The sequence below is a fragment of the Alexandromys fortis genome, unplaced genomic scaffold (genome assembly GCF_014885135.2).
Source record: "Alexandromys fortis isolate MF-2015 unplaced genomic scaffold, M_Fortis_MF-2015_v1.1 scaffold_9, whole genome shotgun sequence".
Taxonomy (NCBI): Eukaryota; Metazoa; Chordata; class Mammalia; order Rodentia; family Cricetidae; genus Alexandromys; species Alexandromys fortis.
Window position 1 is genome coordinate 8,202,492 of NW_026067892.1, and position 20,640 is coordinate 8,223,131.

Here is a 20,640-nt window from a genome sequence, read left to right on the forward strand (position 1 = left end):
TTTGTCTCCCACACAGCCAGCTCTCTTAGGTCGGGTTCTAATATGGAAGAGCAGAGAGGGGAATGGCCCTGATTCCCTCTCCTAACAGTGGCAGTAGAGAGAAGAGGGAGGGGGACGCCTCCCGCAAGGCCGAGGCCAGCAATGCTCACCGATGCCCTCTGCGAAGTTGGGGTAGAACTCATCAGTGAAGAGGGGCTCGGGCAGCTCGCGGAAGTAAAGCTTCAGCGTGCCGGCAATGGCATTCACGTCCATCTCGCTCATCATCACGGACACATCCTTATTATCTGGAAAGATCATAGAGACGGAGCCTTTATGCGGGCTGGGCTTCTGCAACCCTGCCGGAGCTAATGCGACTACCATCATGTTGCCAAATGTGTGTGCCCGGCCCCTTTATGTAGTCTGTCCACTTTCTCCTAAGTGTCTGTGTGACGGAGTGTGGGCAGAGTTGCTGGGAAACAAGAGTATCTCACACCTCTGCCCATGTCTCTGCTCTATGCTGCGAAGGGCAGTCCAGCTGCAGAGCCACCGAGGTGCAGAGCCAGGCAGGCCAGGGCAGGAGAAGGCAGAGCTCAGGGAGCCTAGGTAGGAATCAGGCAACTCTGTTCCGTACCGAACAGCTGCCTGGGTGGCAGCTTCTTTCCACAGGAAGGCCCTGGGGTTATTAAGGTCATTTCTGTGGTCTTATTAGGTGTTTTCTTTGGACTTAGGTGGCCACTGGGGGTCTTGTGCACTGGACAGCAGGCCTGCTCTGGTTGTCCAGAGAAGCTGAAGGTGCAGCAAGGCTCATCAAAGGGTGCTTGATGGCCTAGGCCAGGAAAGTGGTACAAAGTCCTGTCAAGTCCTGCTTCTATCTTCTTGTTCTCTGGGGATGCTGGGTAAGGACCCTGTGTTGGTTGGTTTTCATCAAGGTGAAACAAACCTAGATATACCTGGAAGAGGGAACCTCAACCGAGAAAATTCTTCCATAAGATTGGCCTGTAGGCTAGGCGGTGGTGGCCCATGTGTTTAATCCCAGTACTTGGGAGGCAGAGGCAGGTGGACCCCTGTGAGTTTGAGGCCAGCCTGGTCTATAGAGCGAGTGCCAGAATAGGCTCCAAAGCTACAGAGAAACCCTGTCCTGACAAAAAAGAAAAAAAAGAAAAGAAAAGAAAAGAAAAAAGGCCTGTAGGCTCTTCTTGAATTTGCAGCAATCCTTGTGTCTACCTCATGAATACTGAGATTATAGGTACTAATTATCAACCATCAATCAATCAATCAATCAACCAATCAATCAATCATCTATCTATTTGACACAGGAAATCATGATGAGGCTAAAGCTAGCTTGGAACTCATGTAGTCCAGGCTGACAGTAGCTACTCCTGGCTTATCCTCCTGGATGTTAAAGCACAGGCTCATATTGCCGCATCCAGTTTCCGCCTTGTACTCCTCAATAATAAAACAGAAAGAAAGGAAAAGAGAGAGACTGATGTTCTAGCCCCCCTCCCCTCCCCGGGAGTCTCAGTGTGGACACCACCATCTGTCCCACACTGCTAGGCAATACTCACTGACATCGAAGGCCGCCTTCAGTGCCTGGATGTCTGTGGCCACTCCAGACACTCGGTAGATGCCCACTTCCTCCATGCCCCGGCGTTCAATCTCCTCCACACACTGGCGCACAATGTAGGGTACCTTGGACCTCTCTCTCCTGCAGGGGGGAGAAGAAGGTGTGTACAGTTCAAGGGTACACAGGTAACCCTGGGCAAGTTTTCCTTCCTACTGCGAGTTCTTAACTTTCTGAGAGCCTGAAGCAGCCAATCATATTTTGAATTATATATAATGCTGTGGTTAGGTCAGGAGGCCTTTGCTATTTTCTTCCATGGTGCTGGAGGGCACACATGCATACCTCACAGATGCTGGGAAAGTGCTCTGAGCTCATCTTCAACCTAGGAGCTTTCCTAGGCAACAATGCCCCAGGAAGTGAACGGACCAAAAGCTTCCTGGAGTCCTGAAAAAGACTCTCACCTCTAAGACAGGAAGTGGGGCAGGGTATTGGCCCAGGCACCTGAATGCTGCACAGTGAATTCCTCGAGAGCTAAGGTTTGCATAGGGTAAACACCGTGCATTTGTTGTGTGTTGGATAGTTTTAAGTCAACTTGACACAAGCTGGAGTTATCTGAAAAGAGGGAATCTCAATTGAGAAAATGCCTACATAAGATCTGGCTGTAAGGCACTTTCTTAATTAACTGATCGATGGGGTGATTGATGGAGAGGGCCCAGTCCATTGTGGGTGTTTCTACTCCTGAGTTCTATAAGAAAGCAGGCTGAGCAAGCCATGAAGAGCAAGCCAGTAAGCAGCACCCCTCCACTACCTCTGCATCAGCCCCTGCTTCCAGGTTCCTGCCCCGACTTCTTTCAGTGATGAACAGTGATACGGATACACTCTGTCCTCCTTAAGTTTCTTTGGTCATGGTGTTTCATCTCAGCAATAGCAATCCTGGGACATGCTGCATGTACCCAGGTACCTTGCCATTTTAAAGGCTTTCTCTTACGACAGCCTCTGGACCTCCTGGTACAGCTCTGGAAGGAGAATGCTTTGAAGCTAGAAACCACTGCTGTATGGAGACACGAACTTAGCTTCACTCATAGCCGGACTCAGACACACACACAACCAGGTCCCTTCCAAGCCCCAACCCCATAGTTACATGGGGGAAGAGAGGGGCGTGTCTTCCTCCCGAGAGTGCACATCCTCATTTTCTGGAACAGCTTGGAAGCGGAATCTCTCAGAGGACAAGAGTGTGCTTGGACACATGTCAGTGCTGGACAATGAATGGCGCAGCCAATATTCCATCCTGGGGAAGTGGCTGAAGTCTGGGAGGAAGTGGCCTGTATTCCCAAGAATTGCCCTCAAACCAACAAACAGGCATCTCCTGGCAACAGGCTCATAACAAGAGGGCCGAGGTTCAAATTGTTCAACAGGAACTCAGGATCACAACATATCCCAAGCGAGGGAAGCAAGTCCTGCACTTGGGCAGTTCCTGACCAGGAGGTGAGACATTCCTGAGCTGGTTTTGCAATAAACACAGGAGGTGGCTAAGCAAAGACTTGTAGTCTTCCCTGGGGCTACCCCTCTCTCCATAACCCCCCCCCCCTCCTCTAAAAGGCAGCCAGCAGGGCCAGGCACTGAGAGAACAGGCCTTTCCCTCAGACCTGCCTGCAGAAGGCCTTCACAGACAAGCCCACATCACCCACCACTCACTTTGTGACTACCGCAATCTTGACCCCGAAGACCCCAGTCTGTTTGCGGGAAGGCATTCTCTTCAAGCTGAACTCCCTACTCGTGAACTTGACGGAAAGTTTCACTTCGATCTGCAATAGAAAGAGAGGGCGTGGGTCTTTCACCCTCTGGACCTCTTGGGCTGAACTCTCAGGGTCCCTGAAGGTCCTAGCCCAAGAAACTTTTTCACCCCCAGGGCAAATAAGTCAAGGACCCATAATGAGATGTTGTAGTCAGTAAGAGTCATTTTTTTTTAATGTGCATTGGTGTTTTGCCATGGGTATTGGACCCCTGGAACTGGAGTTACAGACAGTTGTGAACTGCCACGTGGGTGCTGGGAATTGAACCTGGATCCTCTAGAAGAACAGTCAGTGCTCTTAACCCCTGAGCCACTCTCCAGCCCTGTTTCCCTTTAGTTTTTGAAGTAATAATTAAAAAAATAAATAGGTGGGGTTGGAGTGAGTAGCTCAGCGGTGGTGCACAAACTTAGCATGCACAAGGTACAGCCTTCAATTCAAAGTATCAGAACAAAGCAAAAGAAAACAAAACAATCAAACCACCGCCACCCCTCAAAAAAGGATCCACAGCAAAAGCAACAGGTCAAGCGTCCTCATCTGGAAATCTAAACTGTTCTCAAACTGTAAAGTCCCTGAACTCCGTGATGCACGTGCAGGGTTCTGCACCCAACTGACCTCCCCGCTAATGAGTTAAGATGCATAAAATAACCCCCCCCAGCTACGCATGTAAGTTATATATAAAATAATAGTAAATTTCATATTTATGTTTGGGTCCGTGTCCAAGAATGCTTATGTGCCTGCAAATATTTCATCATCAGAAAAAGGGGGGGGGGTCTCTAAAACTGCTCTAGTCCCAATCTTTTTGGATCCATTTCCCTGAGACAGCCAAAGACAACCGCAGTGGATCTCAAGTGTTCTGTGAGATGCGGTCCCAGGGCCCCTAATACAGATCTTTCCCTTCAGGATGGAACACACGCAGGGTCTGGGTAGCAACCGGCCACCAGATACAGCGCTCCTTCCTGTGTACGGTGTGTCTGCTCTGGAGGTCTCCCCTTCTGCCGTGTACACAGCACTCCTGGAGACTCCTGGGGGTACCCCTCCCTCCCACCTACACGGCCTCCTCTGGATCCCGTTCTCCAGCTAATATCTCAGGCTTTAGCCGTCTTCTGACTGTGCTGGATGGAACTGGGTCTGCTTTAACTTTCAGTGGGAGACAGGCGCAAACAGAGCCCCGTGGGCACTCACCCCATTCATGTCGATGACAGTCCGCTGCCAGTCTCTGTCCTGTAGCGTTTGGGGGTCCAACTGAAACCAAGGATGAATGATTAGAAGAGGCCCTCAGGTCTGCTTGGAGGCTCTGCCCAGCAGTGGCCACCCCTGCTGCTGTCCTATACTCTCCGATGGCGGCCAGAGAGGCGGACTGACCTGTCAGACAGTTCTGGAACCTCAGAGTGCCACAGCTCACTGCCATGAGCCCTGCTCTCCACCCCTGCCACAGATGGAATATAAGTCCTTGTATTTGCCAGAGGGGCTGCCAGATCTGAATGCAGGGCAGTCTGGGATGAAAACTAATTTCAGTGGGGACTGTGGGAGGGCGGAGCATCAAGAGCATCAAGGCATAGAGCGGCACCCCAAAATCAGACGGAAGCCTCACTGTACCCTCCCACTTTGACCTCTGCAGAACGCTGTCTGGCAGCCGGTCTATAGGACCCTACTGTAGTATGTCACCTGAATAAGCAGTCTTCATAACTGCCACGTGCCCCCATCTATGGCACTGCTTCCCCTGCCTGATGAGTACCCCTTAGCTCTCACAGGGAGCTTCGGAGAGGCCACTAGCTAGGCTACATAAGCAACCGGAGGGCTTCTGAAAACACACCATGAACTGAGGGTGGCTCTGTGGGAGAGCTCTTGCTGGTGTGTACAAGAATATTGGATTTCGCCAGGCAGCAGTGGCGCATGCCTTTAATCCCAGCACTCGGGAGGCAAAGGCAGGCGGATCTCTGTGAGTTCGAGGCCAGCCTGGTCTACAAGAGCTAGTTCCAGGACAGGCTCCAAAGCTACAGAGAGACCGTGTCTCAAAAATCAAAAACTAAAACAACAAACAAACGAACAAAAAGAGCCTTGGATTTTTATCTCTAGTACCCCAAAATTCAGAGATTAAAAAACAACCACCACGGCTTCCCAGGCTCTTTACACAAAGAATTAACCTCTTTTCAGTGTGGGAATCTGTGGTGTGGGGAAACTCCCGTCCTTGCCTCCTACTTCCTTGTAGGAATCCCAGGGCCCACCTCTCTTGGTTGCCCAAGGACAGCAGCGCCCCTTCCTTCTTCAGAAGCAAGTTGAGAAAGGCAAACCTTCCCTTTCCATCCCAGGACAGATAATGGAGACCCCCCTCATTCCTAAAGACCCAGGATAGGCAAAGGTCACGAGTGCTGGCATTCCTAAGACTGAGAGAGCAGCGGGGTAAGGAGAGCAGCTGCCTGAGCCATGGGTGCCTGGAACCCCCCCCTTCCCAGCCCACCTGGGACCCCAGGCCCTGACTGGCCCACCTTGCCCTTGCACACCAGACATCGAATGTGGGTCCACAGGGCAGTGCCTCGGGCACACAGCTGTTTTTCAGCAGAGGCTACCCGGCTGCGGCTTGCCCGGCTGGGGTAGAAAAACCGAATGAAACCCTGCATGGCGACGGGGGTCAGGCGGCAGGAGCTTGAGGAACCGAACAGCAGCACAGTGGCGAGCTCCTAGCCTCCATCTCCTTTTGAACAGGCTCTCCCGGGGAAGCTCCACCCTACAGTGGGGCCAGCCAAGGTCCCAGCTTCCCATCATCCTCACATTCCACTTTTGTTTTTTGGTCAGTATATGGGAAAAACAGCTCCCGCTCCAGAGCCTATTGGTTACGGGAACTCCGATATGTCACAGTCTCCTCTTATGCTGGAGTCTCCTTTTCGAGTGGGTGGTTTCCTGTGTCCAAATTTAGAGACACTGAGTAACATGTGTTGTTGGTCAGTCCGCTTCAGGCTGGTAGGGTCCTGTTAGAATGCTTCCAGGCCTGCTGACAGTTCTAAATCGCATGTACTGCCGTCAATGGGACTGGAGCGGAGAGCATCCTGAGTGTAGACCCTGTCCCCTGTAGACGAGCTTCCAAGGCCTTGCTGATCTAGACCCTGTCCACTCCTAAGCACCGAGGTCTACCGGTATTAACTGCCCAGAGCTGCTGGTATCCGGCCAGTCAGACACCAGACCCCCATCTGTAGCTTATGCTGGTGTCTAGACACTCGGTTCTAACAGCAGCCTCGAATAAGTAGATTTGCCTCAGAGAACAGAATGTGCTTAGCAGAGCAGAAACCATGTAAAGAATAACAGGATAAGGAGGGCTGGGCTATGCGGCAAACGGCAGTCCAGGCTGGCGCACCTTCCCACGGGCTACCCGGCTAACGGGAGCCAAGGCTGGCACACCTTCCCATGCCGTTACTTAAAGTTCCAGAGAAATAAACAAGCAAGAGACCGAGATTTGGAAACACTGATGACCGAGGGGCACGGGCTATTAAACAGAAGCGCAGGGAAAAGCTAAAGCCCTCAGGGCCGTTGGGGCTGTAAGGTGCCAAAGTTCCACACAGCCACTGGGCAGCCAGCACGTGCGTGCTCATACAGTGGTCTCAGAAGGGCAACCTGTAACACCACTGTCTCACTGGGACTGGACCAGGAAGAACGCAGAAGGACAGCTGTGGTCAGTGGATCTGGTGGACGGCTACCCAGGGGCCTGCCTAGAAAACTGCTTAGTACACACCAGGACAGGTAGGGGCATGCCTCAGTTTAACCAGGGCAGGCACTGAATGGGACCTGGAACCTCCTCTGCCTATGGTTGGAGAGCAGTCATCCATACTGACTTATACCAATGCCACGGGGTCACAGTGGCGCCAACCACAATAGCCTAATAATCAGAGAAACAAAACTGTAGGCCATGACAGGGTAATCTCATTTAGTTACTTATTAATAATATCAAGAAGCAGATAACCCTTAAAAACAACAGTCAGCTGGGTGGTAGTGGCACACGCCTTTAATCTTAGCACTGGGGAGGCAGAGACAGCTGGATCCCTGTGAGTTCGAGGCCAGCCTGGCCTATAGAAAGAGTTCCAGAACAGCCAAAGCTACACAGAGAAACCCAGTCTCGAAAAAACCAAAATGGTCACGGAAGATTACCTCTAGCACGATTCTGTTGATATAAAATGTGCAGAACAAACAAAACTCTGAAGACAAAAACTATTATGACCCAGAAGGCTCTGTGGGAACCTGAGTCATAACCCCAGCTGGACTCAGAAGGTTAAGAGAGATGGCACAAGAGGGGAACATGGGAAAAGACAAGATCCTATGACTCGATATGATGTTTTTCCCCAAGAAAGAACTCTTGTAGTTCATCATCTATGGGAATTCATCAGCTTAGAAAGTCTGCAAATGGAAACGAGGGAAGAGAAGAGGCAGGAGAAAACTCTGATGGATACAAGGCCCCAAGAGTTCCAGTTCGCTGAGTCTGACAGTTTCCTTTGAATGGTGGCCCTAGCTGAGGATGGTGCTCTCTGAATCCTGTCCCTGTCCTGACCACATCCTACCAGGCTACAGAATGGCATCCTCCCAGCACAGGTATCCCCACAAATCCCGGGCTACTGCCGGCCTTGGGGTGTAAAACTTCATGACATTACCTTGGGAAGCCTCTCTCTGATGATATACACCTAGTGTCCCTTCCTGTGAAGGTTTCCCCTATGCCCTGATCTGAGCCAGTGTGACCTTGCCAGTAGGCTTGCCCTGGCTTGTGGTGCATCTGTAGTCTTGAGTCTCTCCACTCTGGATCAGAAAGCTTGGGGGATAAATGGCTGTATGTTATGCACACCTCTCCCTCTTCCTGACCTGTGTATCGAATTCAGAAAGAGGGAACCCTCTACTCTTTCTCTTGTGGAACTCCATCTTCAGGAAGAGCAAAAACCAAAGATTTTGAGACAGGGTTTTGCTGTAGCTTTGGTGCCTGTCCTGGAACTAGCTCTTGTAGACCAGGCTGGCCTCGAACTCACAGAGATCCGCCTGCCTCTGCCTCCTGAATGCTGGGATTAAAGGCATGTGCCACCACTGCCTAGCTCTTAAATGCCCAACCAGGCTATGATTCTTGAAGTAAGTGATCGATAATAACATTTATGGAACAAAAAGCATGCTGAGGCAGGTTCTTAACCTCAGAAGAATCTGACACCTCCTGTCCTGGGATGTGCATAGACCATACCATGAGAGTCCCAGCTTCCATTCTGGCCCTTGCCTTGGGCCCCGCTCTCCTCCCTGGGACTGGACTTCTCTTTCTGTCCTCCCTTGGATATCCAGGACTGTGACGTCATCTCAGTGCAAGGTCATACTATCTCAAGTCTCTCTACTCAGTGTCTGAGCCAAGGTTGCCATCCCTATCAACTCCCAGCAGCAGGAAATGGACAGCTTGGCATCCAACCCACACGACACACATGGAAGGCACTGATGCCAGTGGGGAAGCCTGGGCTAAGGGAGGCTAGCCTTAACAAGTTACAGATGGCTCTCCTAGGTACACCTAACCCAGACAACAGCATCTGCAGGTGAGAAAAAGCCAGCAGGCCGGAGGATGGAGCCAGACTGGAGCATCACCATGTCACAGCTCCTCCTCCTGTTTCCTTCCTCCTGAGATCACACGAACAAGCCCTCGTTGCCAGGAGACAGGGCAGCCACTGTGTAGGCGGGTATGAGTCATCTAGACCCATACAAGCATTTGGGTTCCTTCCTGTTTAATGAGGTTCCAGAAGCCATTCATCTCAGGCCACAGCAGTGACGGGGGGGGGGGGGGCTGGCGCATCCAACTGTCTCCAATTCCTCTTCGCTAACCATGACGGTAACAAATAATAATAACAGAACCAAATGCTGACCAGGTCCCAGGGATACGTCACCGAGCCCCGATGTATCATGTCTCCCACTCTAGCCTAGACGTAAGGAAACAACAGCTGGAAGGGTGACGGGGTTATGACTCACTTGGGTCCCACAGAGCACGGCAGGCCGGGGAGCTGACAGAGATGAGATTAGCTTCTTTACTATACTAACCGGGCTCCCAGCTCTTTGTTCACCATGGCTTTATCCCTGGGCATGTTCAGAAACCCAGTCTGAGTGAGGATACTGTTAAGTCAGTATTATTAGAAACCTCTATGCTGAGATCACACACACACACACACACACACACACACACACACACACTTAGGGGTGCTTTATTTTGTGTGTGTATGTATATATGTTTGTGGAGGCCAGAGGCCAACCTCAGGTGTCGTTCCTCAGGTGCCAGCCACCTTGTTTCTATTGAGGTAAGGACAGGCCGGCCAGCAAGGTCCAGGGAATCTGTCTGTCTCCATTTCCCAGTGCTGGGATTAGAAGCGTGTCATCACACGGGACATTTATCCCTGTCCCCTCTTTTTCACACATGGATGTTGGAGGTAACACTCAAGCCTCTGTATCAACTATCTCGCCCTCATACTAGCTTTTTTGTGTTTGTTTGTTGTGTCTCATAAAGCCCAGACTGGCCTCTAACAATTCACCACGTGGCTGTGACTGGTCCTGGAATCATGGATTTCCTGCCTCCACCTCCAAAGTGCTGGGATTACAGATGTGCACCGCCACCTTGGATATCTGGTTGGGTTCTTTATCTCCTATCTTCCTCCAGGTGATGTCTGCTGACCTGCCCTTCCTTCAGAAAAAAACCCTAGTAGGCTGGTCTAGCCAGGATCCTCCGTACACACAGCCATTTCCCGTTAGTAATCGTCTATCCACTGACCTTCACTCTGTTCCTTGGCTGTGAATGTCCACTTGTCTGCACTGTATCTGGAGCTGAGCCCTGTTCTATATAAAGGTATCTCTTCCCTCCTGGAAGCATCCTGAACATAGCTGCCTCTGCCGCCTTCACTGCTCTCAGCTCTGGACATTTCTCTTCTCTTCACTAGGCTGGTTGCAGGGCACTCCAGACTGCCTCCCCCCCCCCCCAAAAGCAAATGCATCAAGAAACATTTTGTTTATATGGCAGCATCACAGCAAGGGGGTGCCAAAGAAGCTTGGTTTGATATAGTAGCTCTGCTCTCTTCCTACTGAGATCCCTAGTTTTCCAGTGGTGGTACTCAGAGGTCCTGGTTCAAATCCAGCCATTCCCAAGATTCCAGAGGTTCAAGACGACTAGTGAGGCCTGAATTTCTCTTTACTGTACTTGATAAAACCATGAAGGATCCTTGGGATCACCCCTGAGTGAGGCTGGGTAACAGGAGCTTCAAGAGGGTACCAGGGTCTGGGATATGCACGAAGAAAGCCTGGGTTGTGGGCAGATACCAAGAGGGAGAAGGGAACTGGAGCCCCAACAAGTTCCAGACAGTACTGCTCATCAGAGGGCCGGAAATAGTTGGGAAGGTGTCTCCTTGAACGTCAAATGAGCCTTCTTCAAGATTTGCTGCAGCTGGGTGTAGCGCACACCAGCTCCCATCTACTGAAAAGTCTGAGACAGTCGGCCTGTAGGTGAGTTCAGGCCTGCCTACGCAAGTCAGTAGGACTCTGCCTCTGACTAACACAAGGAAGGGACAGGGTTGTAGAACAGCGGTAGAACACTTGCTTAGCATATGCAAGGTCCTGGGTTCACTCCCTTCTAAGAAAAGATCTGCTGTAAGCACCATGAGAAAGCACGGGCTGCAATCCGAATGAACACGGGCTTTCTAAGTGCTTGTGGGGCTGCTAGAACCATCAGAGAAGTTACGGCTTCAGCTGCAAGAACAAGTCTGACAGAAAATCTTTGGGGGACAAGACAGTGTGATATAACAGACAGAGAGAAAAGAAGGAAGGACCCATGACTGGGCTGGCTATCCTCCATCCCAGGAGTTAGGCCGTTTTATCAGCCTCACGTGGAAAAGGCCATGGAGCATTCCATCCAGGGGTGGGAGTGAGGCGGGCTCACCTGGAGCTGACCTTTCCCCATGAGCTTGTCTGTGCTCTCGCCATCCTCCTTGGTGATCTTCATCTTGTTGTAACACTTTTCATAGCACAGTATCCGCAGGGTCTGGGAGCCTTCCAGCTCTATCTCGAACTCCTGTGGTTTCCCAAAAGAAAGAAAGTTACCCACGAACAAGCAGGTCCAACCAGGGATGTGGCAGGTTCAACATCATGTCTGAACCACGGTTTAACAACAAATGGTACCCCTGCTGCCCAAGAAGGACCCAGACCTTACATAAATCTCCTCCCTTGGTCTTGGGATCCTTGTGAACATCCCTGTGGACACTGCTGTCACCACACTGTGGGTCTCTGATTGGAATTTTCTGGAAGCTTTTGTTTGTTTGTTTTTTCAAGACAAGAGTTTCTCTGTACCTTTGGAGCCTGTCTTGGAACTAGCTCTTGTAGGCCACACCGGCCTCAAACTTACAGAGATATGCCTGCTTCTGCCTTCCAAGTGCTGGGATTAAAGGTATATACCGCCACCACCCAGCTTCTAGAAGCCTTTTAAAACCTAACTCAAATGTGGCACAACAGCATCTGTCTCCAAAGAGTGGGCTTGATACTGACGGCTTCAGAATCTCGGGGTGATTGTTAGAGACAGGTGTTTGATAACTTTGGGTGGTAACGACCTGTGAAGTGCGTTCATTTTCAGAGCCGTGAAGCTGTTCTGGGTAGTGCTAGAGTGGCGCTACATATCGTCATTTATCTGTGAAAACCCACAGCATGTACATCTACGGCTAACTGCAGCCTTTGGGCGATGATGGGTGTGCGATACAGGTAGATTACATTGTATAAGATCGTAATAGCGGGGAGTCTATGGGAATTTCTGCCCTTCCTCTTAATTCTGCTGTCACACTAAGGCGGAAGAATAAAACCGAAGCTAGGGGTACAATTCAGTGTTCAGCAAGTGCAAATTCTGGCTTCCGTACGTTCTCTTTGAAAAGCCACAATCCATGGAAGGGCCAGACAGAAGGCTTTGCCACTTAATGTGGAGTTAACTTGCTCCTCTATCAACCTTCAGAGCCTCCAGGGAATTCTGCATTTTCCATCCATGCTTATGCATGCATGGCTCTAGATGGGCATAGTAGCTATTTTTGGGAAGTTGTATTAGGAGTATGTGAATTCCCTCTATGACCTGCAGGTACACATCAGGTGACCGAGACTCCCCATTACGCCTACCTAGGCCTTTTGCAACCTACCTAGAATCCATCTTTGTTGCCTCTGTGGGGTGTCACAATCCCCTAGTCCCCTTATTTTCTGAAAGCCATCTACAATGGGTTTCATGTGGCTTTTTTTCTTTTCTTTCTTTCTTTTTTTTTTTTTAAAGATGGAGCTGGCCTGGTATTCACTATGTGCCCGGGCTAGTCTTGAAAGCCAGGCAATTCTCCTGCTTCTACTTCCTATGTACCGGGACCGCAAGAATGTATTACCAAGCAAGCCTCACGTGGTTTTATTCTGCCACTATCATAGATTAATTATATTTGGCCTTTTTGTCCTGAGAAGTTGAGAGGTAACTACTGGGCCCCTCGTGTCCGCGTCCTACTTAGACAACATGTATAATGGACAGACGATGAGGGGACACAATGAAGCAAGACTAGGGATCTGGCCACATGGTTACACTGTTAACCACATGACCAAGGTAGATGAGACCAAGCTGCCTGGTGTTTTACGGTTCACTCCTTGGTGCGCAAGGGGTGGGAGGCAGCTCTGTAGCTCGGCTGTTCCACCTGTGCCAACTAACTCAAGGCTGTTTAGGGTCACGGCAACTGCGGAGACCAGAGGGGACAACTCAGAGTCTGACAACTTCATGCTTCTGTACGATTGTGCCACGCCAAAGGCCCACAGTTGGGGAGTACAGCCAACAGACTACGCCAAGCTAGTACCTCAAGACAAGCACACGGGACCCTTGGAAACAGAACAGGGAGGCTCAGGGAACCAGGCCCACAACCTTGGCAAGCAGGGCCTAAGAACTCCGGAAGCCAGAATAGCCCCAGGAGTTCATTTCGGTTTCGGAGGAAAAAGGCAAGCCAGAAACCTAACAACTATACAATAGGCTATAACAGGATTCAAAAGCCTTTTAAAGTATTCTTTCGAAATGTTTCTCTGGAGAAATGGGCTATTCCTCTCCTGGGCGTGGGTGGGTAAGAGTCTCAGGAACACAGAGATAAAATCTCTTGGCTGTATCATACGCCCCCCCCCCCAACCTCTAGGAGATTCCAGGAATGCCGGCAACCACACGGGGGAAGCCCTCGGGGAGCCCCCAGAGATTAAGATCTGTGGAAAACATCCTGGTGGGGGTCGGCTCCTCACCTCGTTCCAGTTTGGCTCAGTCGTGTCCCTGTAGACGCGGGTCTTCGCTTTGTTCACAAAATACCCGAAGGAGTCCACCTCCAGGGTGCAGTACAGATCTGGGAGAAAGGGACAGGGTGAGGGTGACCGGTCTTCTTTCTGTATTGCCAGCTTGCGTCAGAGCAGGTATGATTACAACGTCAGGGGAAAAAAATGACCTTTCCTTCTTAAGGTAACCCAAACGGTGGCTGACAGAAACACGGGCCCCTCAGGCAATACCCCTGGGCCAGTCAGAGGAGCTGGATGGGACACAGGACTTCTCAAAACACCCACTTCCACAGCACTTGGCAATAGTCTGCTAAAGCCCCTTCTGGGACCGGGGACCTATGCTGGGTGTGCAGGGGGAAAGGCGGATGTGGCCTTGGAAGCCAGGGTGGGCTGAGCGTTGCGTTGTGGAGAGGCCACAGCAGATGTCTCCTACCCTGGAAGTAACAAAGGGTGGAAACAGGAGCCTAGGGGGAGCTCCGAGGATCTGAGCAGACCCTGACAGGAACTTCATGAAGCACGGAGAAGTTCCACACCAGTGCAGGGCTGAGAAAGATGAGAAGCGGGGGTACTTGTTGGACCAAGTGTACGTGGTAAATGACAGGAAGGGGTCCTGCATTTTTGGGAAGTCCTGGATGAGGAGTAAGGGAGGCCTGGCAGTGGGGATTGGGAAGGCCACGCCAAAGACCTACATGCTTATGGACCAAGATGCTGCTGCAATGAATAATGACATCTGACTGACAGGGCAAGGGGACAGTACAGTGGAACAGGACAGCTATCAGTGAGTCGAGTGTCAAGAGTCCGGAGGAGTATAGATTAAGACACTGATGGAGAACGGCCCCGGACTGACGGCAAGGAGTCTCACAGTGCAACAGAGGCTGCAAGTGATACCCTTGGTTTAAAGCTGAAGTTTAAAGAGTAAAATATCAGATATAAATGAACACGGTTGGTCAGGAGAGAGAAGCCAAGAGTTAGGAAGGCAGCTCGGGCATCGTTGGTCTGTTACTGGATGAGTCTTGGGGGTAGGCTTGGCAAGGGGAGGGGAAGATGCTCATGGAACAAACATATGGCGAATCTTTGCAAACAGACTGCTGTGAGAGATTATCTATACTAGGTTAATTGAGATGTAAAGACCCAGCCTGAATGTGGGTGGTTCCATTCCACAGGCTGGCGAAGAAGAGAAAGCAAGCTAGCTTAAGTATTCCCCCCCCCCTCTCTCTCTCTTCCTGACTGGGTGCCATGTGACTAGACTAGCAGCCTCCTGCCTCTGTGACCTCCCCACTATGATGGATGGTACGTAACCAGGAACTGGAATTAGCCCTTTTCTCCTTAAGCTGCCTCTGTTGGGATATTTGTCACAACAACAAACAACAACAACAACAACAACGAGAGAGAGAGAGAGAGAGAGAGAGAGAGAGAGAGAGAGAGAGAGAGAGAGAGATACAGGGACTTGGTACCACAAGCAGGGTGTTGCTGTGGTAAGCAGGACTGTGGTTCCAGGACTTTGGAATTGGTTTGTTGGAGGAACGTGGAGTGCCTGGAACTCTGGGTTAGAAATGCCCTCGGATGCCATGAGCAGAGTTGAAGAAACTACTCTGGTGTGAGTCTGGAGACTGAGAGACATTGGGATGGTGGAGGCCACCTCAGCAGGCTTCAGAGGTCATTCTGGTTACATTCCGGCAAATAATCGGGCCGAATTCTGCCCATCTCCTGAGAACTTGAGTGAGGCTGAATTTTAAAAATAACGGACTAATTTGCTTCGTGGAAGAAGTTTCAAGGAAAGATGACATCCAGGCTGTGGCACGGCTATTGCCCACGGTTGCTATCCAGACATAAAACACGAGCAGTTTGTTAAGGAAGGGAGCTTGAACAAGTTGATAGCTGCAGCCAACACCCAAGGGGACCATGTAGCGGTAATTGTTAAAGACAAACCTGTGCTTTCAACTGGGACAAAACAAAAGGCGCCCCGAGGCCAAGACCCCAACCCCCAAAGTCTCCAGTGTGAAGATGCAAATTCATTTGAAAGGAGAAAGTCTGAACCTAGGGTACAGCTGAAGGGTTCCCTGCTCCTGCAAAATCACTGGCTGGGGAAGTGTTTCCCCAGGTCAGCTCAGGGAAGCTGGGACAGATGCAGTGCAGGGGTCCAGACTCCATCCCAGGCTGGGAACCTGGTAATACTGTCCGCATGGCATTACTGATTTTACAGACATGAAAGATGTAAGATCGAAGAGGTCATAGAATCTTGCACAACGCTTTCAAAGCGCAACCTGGGCCAGATAATGTATAAGAGAGGTGGAGTCTCTTCGAGGAGGCCTCAAGAGGCCACCAGGTGAAGCTGTGCAGGTAGAAGCTAAGTTGCAATGGAGACCCAGCACGGTGAAGATGTCAGGACCATGGATAGCCACCAAGGAAAACTGTAGCTATGGAGAAGCTACAGCAAAAGAGAGGGGCTGCAGGTGGCGGAGCAGGGCAGAGAGGTTACCCAATCCTCTTGAGTTCAGAGAGGTCTATCATGAGTCCAAGATGCTGGACACAAAACTGCAGGCTTTACTGTTTGCCCTGCTGAAGTTTGCTTTATTCCTATCTTTCCTTGATAGCTCCCATTTAGGCCTTTGGCTATGAGAATGTTTATTCTGTGCAATTTTATGTCGGAAACATGTAACTTGTTTTTGTTTTATAGGAGTTCAGATGAGATGAGACTTGAGGCTTTTAAGCAGGGTTGACATTTAAAAAAACTATGGGGATTTTTTGAACTAGGACTTACTGCATTCTACACTGAGATAGACAGAGCCCCATTCATGCCAGGGGATCTACCACTGAGCTACACCTCCAGCCCGAGTGTGCATCTTTCCGATGATCACTGACTCAGGGTGTATGAACAGATATCTCAACATGGTTTTAAGTTTCATTTTTCTAACATGACAAGCCTTTTTTTCCCCATGTACTTACTACCTATGTACTATTCCTTTGGTGAGGTGTGTCTTCTATTCAAATCTTTTTCATGTTAAAAAAATTAGCATTGTTTTTGTGCGCATGTGCACACACAAGTGAGTGTGTATGCAATGCGTGTGTTGTGTATGTGTATGCATGACGTGTGTGAGCGGATGTCTTTGTGTGCTCACAGTGCATGTGGGGAAGGCAGAGGACAGCTTCTAGGAGGTTCTCTCCTTTCATCGTGGGCTCCAGGCGCTGAACTTAGGTGGCCAGACTTGCACGGGAGGCTCTTCTACCCACTGAGCCATCTCACCAGCCCACGGCTCGTTTAAAAACAAAATGTTTGAAACTGCATCTTCCTAGTGCTCAGTTTTAAGAGTTCCTTGTATATTCTAGATGCAAGTCCTTTATCGGACCCATTCCAGAACTTGTTGAGGCTTCCTGTTCTGCAGCAGTGTGGAGAGGATCAAAACTCTACTTGCCCTTCAGTACCACGGGCCTGAGGGCTGGAAGGACCTACCTAGGCGAGGAGATGGGAAGATGTAGTGTGGCCACCCTTAGACAGCCAGAGCAGCTCGCTGGGAGAGAAAGGGTGGTCTCGAACCAGCTAAATCTGCTCTGCTGAAGGACTTGGGGGACTGCTCCCTACAGTTCCCTGAATTGGACCTTAGGCTCCCTGGCATTTTGCTTGCGATCAGGCCTCGGGCTCAAATCCCAGACCCAGTAATTAAAAGACCTGCCAGCAGGTGGCAGGTCATCTGTATGAGTTCTTCGTTCTCTGAGACGGATGTGGGCAAACGCTGAGAAAACAATCCCATTCCCAGCAGGCTTCATCCAGCAGGGGCCCACAGGGAACAGCGCCTCTAGTGGACCCCAACATGTTCCTAGGAAAGTTTACTTACAGGGTCCACCACCTCCCTCCCTAAGCCACTTACTTGAACTCTGCTTAAACCCAGTGGCTGAGTGGACGATGACATTCAGGAAGCCGTAGAGCCCGGGAGACTCATCATCTGCAGGAGAGACCACAGAGTACAACTTTCTGCCTTCCCTGCATGGGAGGGTAAGGTGACTGGACTGCAGGGGGAGGTAGTATCACAGACAGTGGGTACCCACTATGGATGCTGTATTTAGTATCTTAGGATCTAGCTGGGTTCAAAACACAGGCAAACTGGTGACCAAAACAAAATTCCAAAGACAGGAGAGGGGGTTGGGGTGACATGGGTATGAGCGGAGCACATGTGCTTGAATACACACCCGTGTGTGTTAACTGAGTCCGTATGCACACAAAACTTGCCATGGTTTCAGTGCTGCTCAGGGTTCACACCCACTGTACTGACAGTCTGACCGGCTGTCACAAACCGTATGGCTAGGGACAAAGCCCGTGCATGGTCAGTCTTTACAACTGTCCGGCAGTGGCTTCAAGGGGAAAAACTGTTCCTAAAAGATCAGCCTGATGCCCAGGAGCCGAAACTGCTCCTAAGAGATCAGCCCGGTGCCCAGGAGCCGAAACTGCTCCTAAGAGATCAGCCCGGTGCCCAGGAGCTGAAACCGCTCCTACCAGATCAACCCGGAGCCCAGGATCCCAGCCTTACCCTCTTTGTTGATGGTCAGTGGAATGTGATGAACGGTCTGAAGTTTCACACACGAGTTGGTCAGCATTTGCAGCTCCACCGACGTCAGAGAGAAACTTTTGAAACCTGAAGGGGCAGAGCAGGCACGGGGACAAGTCAGTCCGTACTAGCCCTCTCAAGCGACCCCCTTGACACACGGAGGCAGGAAGGTCAGAAAGGCCCCCTGGGCCTTGCTGACTCCCAGGCGAAATGTGGGGATAGCACAGGGCAATGCAAAGCCCCGAAGAGCCCAGGCCCACGGGCCCCTGAGAGGGTCAGCAATGCTGCTGCTAACGCATGTTCACACGTGTTCTCCTGCTGATAACTCACGTTCACACGTGTTCTCTTGCTGATAACTTCATGTTCACACGTGTTCTCTTGCTGATAACTCACGTTCACACGTGTTCTCTTGCTGATAACTTCATGTTCACACGTGTTCTCCTGCTGCTAACTCATGTTCACACGTGTTCTCTTGCTGCTAACTCATGTTCACACGTGTTCTCCTGCTGCTAACTCATGTTCACACGTGTTCTCTTGCTGCTAACTCAAGTTCACACGTGTTCTCCTGCTGATAACTCACATTCACACGTGTTCTCTTGCTGCTAACTCATGTTCACACGTGTTCTCGTGCTGATAACTCATGTTCACACGTGTTCTCGTGCTGATAACTCATGTTCACATGTGTTCTCCTGCCGCCCAGGCACAGTGCCACAAGGCAGGCTGGAATAGACAGATTGGCCTGGAAGCATCTCCCTGGTAGGTCTCCCCAGACAAACACCCGTGTAGCTCTTGTCCTTCACTAGGCTATGGTGGGTGATGTCTCCCAGTCAGCTGAAGCAAAGGGGTTTATTTCTGGACACCACTTGGAGCAGGGACAGATGCTGCCATACTGGAAATGGTTTTGATCCCATGTTAGGCCAAGAATCGCTGGGGCATAAGCCCTTGGTCTCTCCCAGGCCATACAGGCACTGAAAGGAAAAAGTGGTCTTAATTCAGCATAGCATACATGATGAGTCTTAGAGACAGGAACTCAGAAGGGGTCAGAGGCGTGCAGAGCCCCCCCAGCTGTATCTGTAGAAACTGAACCCCAACTCCTGTTTCAGCAGAAGCTGCTGATCTCTCTGAGGACGCAGTTCTTGGAAAATGGGGTGTTGGGCAGCTGCAGGCCAAGGACTTGTGGGTGAGGTCTACCATTCTGTTCCCAACACTGTCCCAGGACCCAGAGTGTAGCTTGCAATTTCAGAGAGAGAAAAAAACCCACTGACAGAGGGAAGCGCCTAGAGAAGGAAGGAGTCATTACAGGGAGGATGAAGTCTTGTTTGGGGGTGAGCAACAGTGGGGTCATTATGGTGTGGTTCCTGAGGTACGTCCAGGCAACGGCTCCTTCTTCACTGCCTGGAGAGGGAGGGCAATGGAGCCCCAGGGGGTCAGACAGTGACTGGTGAACAGGCCCAAGGATTAGGCCATCAAGGCCTGGCCAGGACAGGTGGGAAGGGTAGATGGTGTGCGAACAGACAGCTAGGAAGGTCAAAGGGCATACTGGCTGGGCGAGCACTGGGAGGGCACAAGAGGGCTGGGCAGTTCCTCTGACGTTCCGAATTAGGCCGGGTTCCATGCAACATCCCCCCTTCCCAGTCTAAAGCCCCCCCTGAAAAGAAGAGTAGAGCAGAGAAACGGGGGAAAGGAGAAGCGTTAGAAGACTGAGAACTGTCCACTGAGTAGTCATCTGTCCATCCGTCTGTCCACCCACCCACCCGTCCGTCTGTCCGTCCACCCACCCACCCACCCGTCCGTCCGTCCGTCTGTCCGTCCGTCCACCCACCCACCCACCCACCCATCCATCCCTGGTGGCTGAAGGCCGAGTTCTCTGGGTACAGGGCCCACTCACATTTCTTCTGCTGCTCCCGGATGCTCTCTCGCCACTCGGCTCGCTCATAGTCGGAGGAGATCAGGAATGTGTAACTCTGCAGAGAGGGAAAAGAAGAGCAGACCCCAGTCATTCCCCACTCTGCATGAATCAGCTCTGGGGGAACCCAGAGGGCAGAGTCTGAGAGACACACTTTTCTCCCGCAGCCAAACTGACCACCACCTTTTGTACACTCTACTGTACTATACTGTGGGCCATGGTACCCAGACACAGTATAGGCCTGTGTCCGGCATAAGCCTACCCGAAATGCCTGGGGTTAAGAGCATGACTCTGGCAGAGGGGGTGCGGCTTAAGGACATGGAGGGAGGGGTTATGAGGTAGTTCTTTAGGGTGAGGGCTGATGGGAATCTAACCTATGCAACAGGCCCATAAGAAGACAAGGCTCACAAAGTCTGGTCAGCTGCTCTCCCTGTCACGTGCAAAAGAATAAGTCACACAAAACCCTGTCTTGAACACGAACACACACACACACACACACACACACACAGAGAGAGAGAGAGAGAGAGAGAGAGAGAGAGAGAGAGAGAGAGAGAGAGAGAGAGAGAGAGAGAG

General features: G+C 50.9%; 1 protein-coding gene across 1 annotated transcript in view; it reads right to left on the minus strand.

The window, feature by feature from the left end:
- The window catches only part of Bcr (BCR activator of RhoGEF and GTPase), a 117,587-nt gene that overhangs the window by 4,477 nt on the left and 92,470 nt on the right, over positions 1-20,640 (minus strand). Inside the window, exons 11-19 of the mRNA XM_050139908.1 lie at positions 20,050-20,338; positions 18,144-18,248; positions 17,487-17,561; positions 13,594-13,691; positions 11,249-11,380; positions 4,516-4,575; positions 3,236-3,345; positions 1,545-1,684; positions 150-284 (exon numbers count right to left, since the gene is read on the minus strand). Of these exons, the coding sequence (XP_049995865.1) occupies positions 150-284; positions 1,545-1,684; positions 3,236-3,345; positions 4,516-4,575; positions 11,249-11,380; positions 13,594-13,691; positions 17,487-17,561; positions 18,144-18,248; positions 20,050-20,338 (1,144 nt within the window). The remainder of the gene's footprint in view (positions 1-149; positions 285-1,544; positions 1,685-3,235; positions 3,346-4,515; positions 4,576-11,248; positions 11,381-13,593; positions 13,692-17,486; positions 17,562-18,143; positions 18,249-20,049; positions 20,339-20,640) is intronic.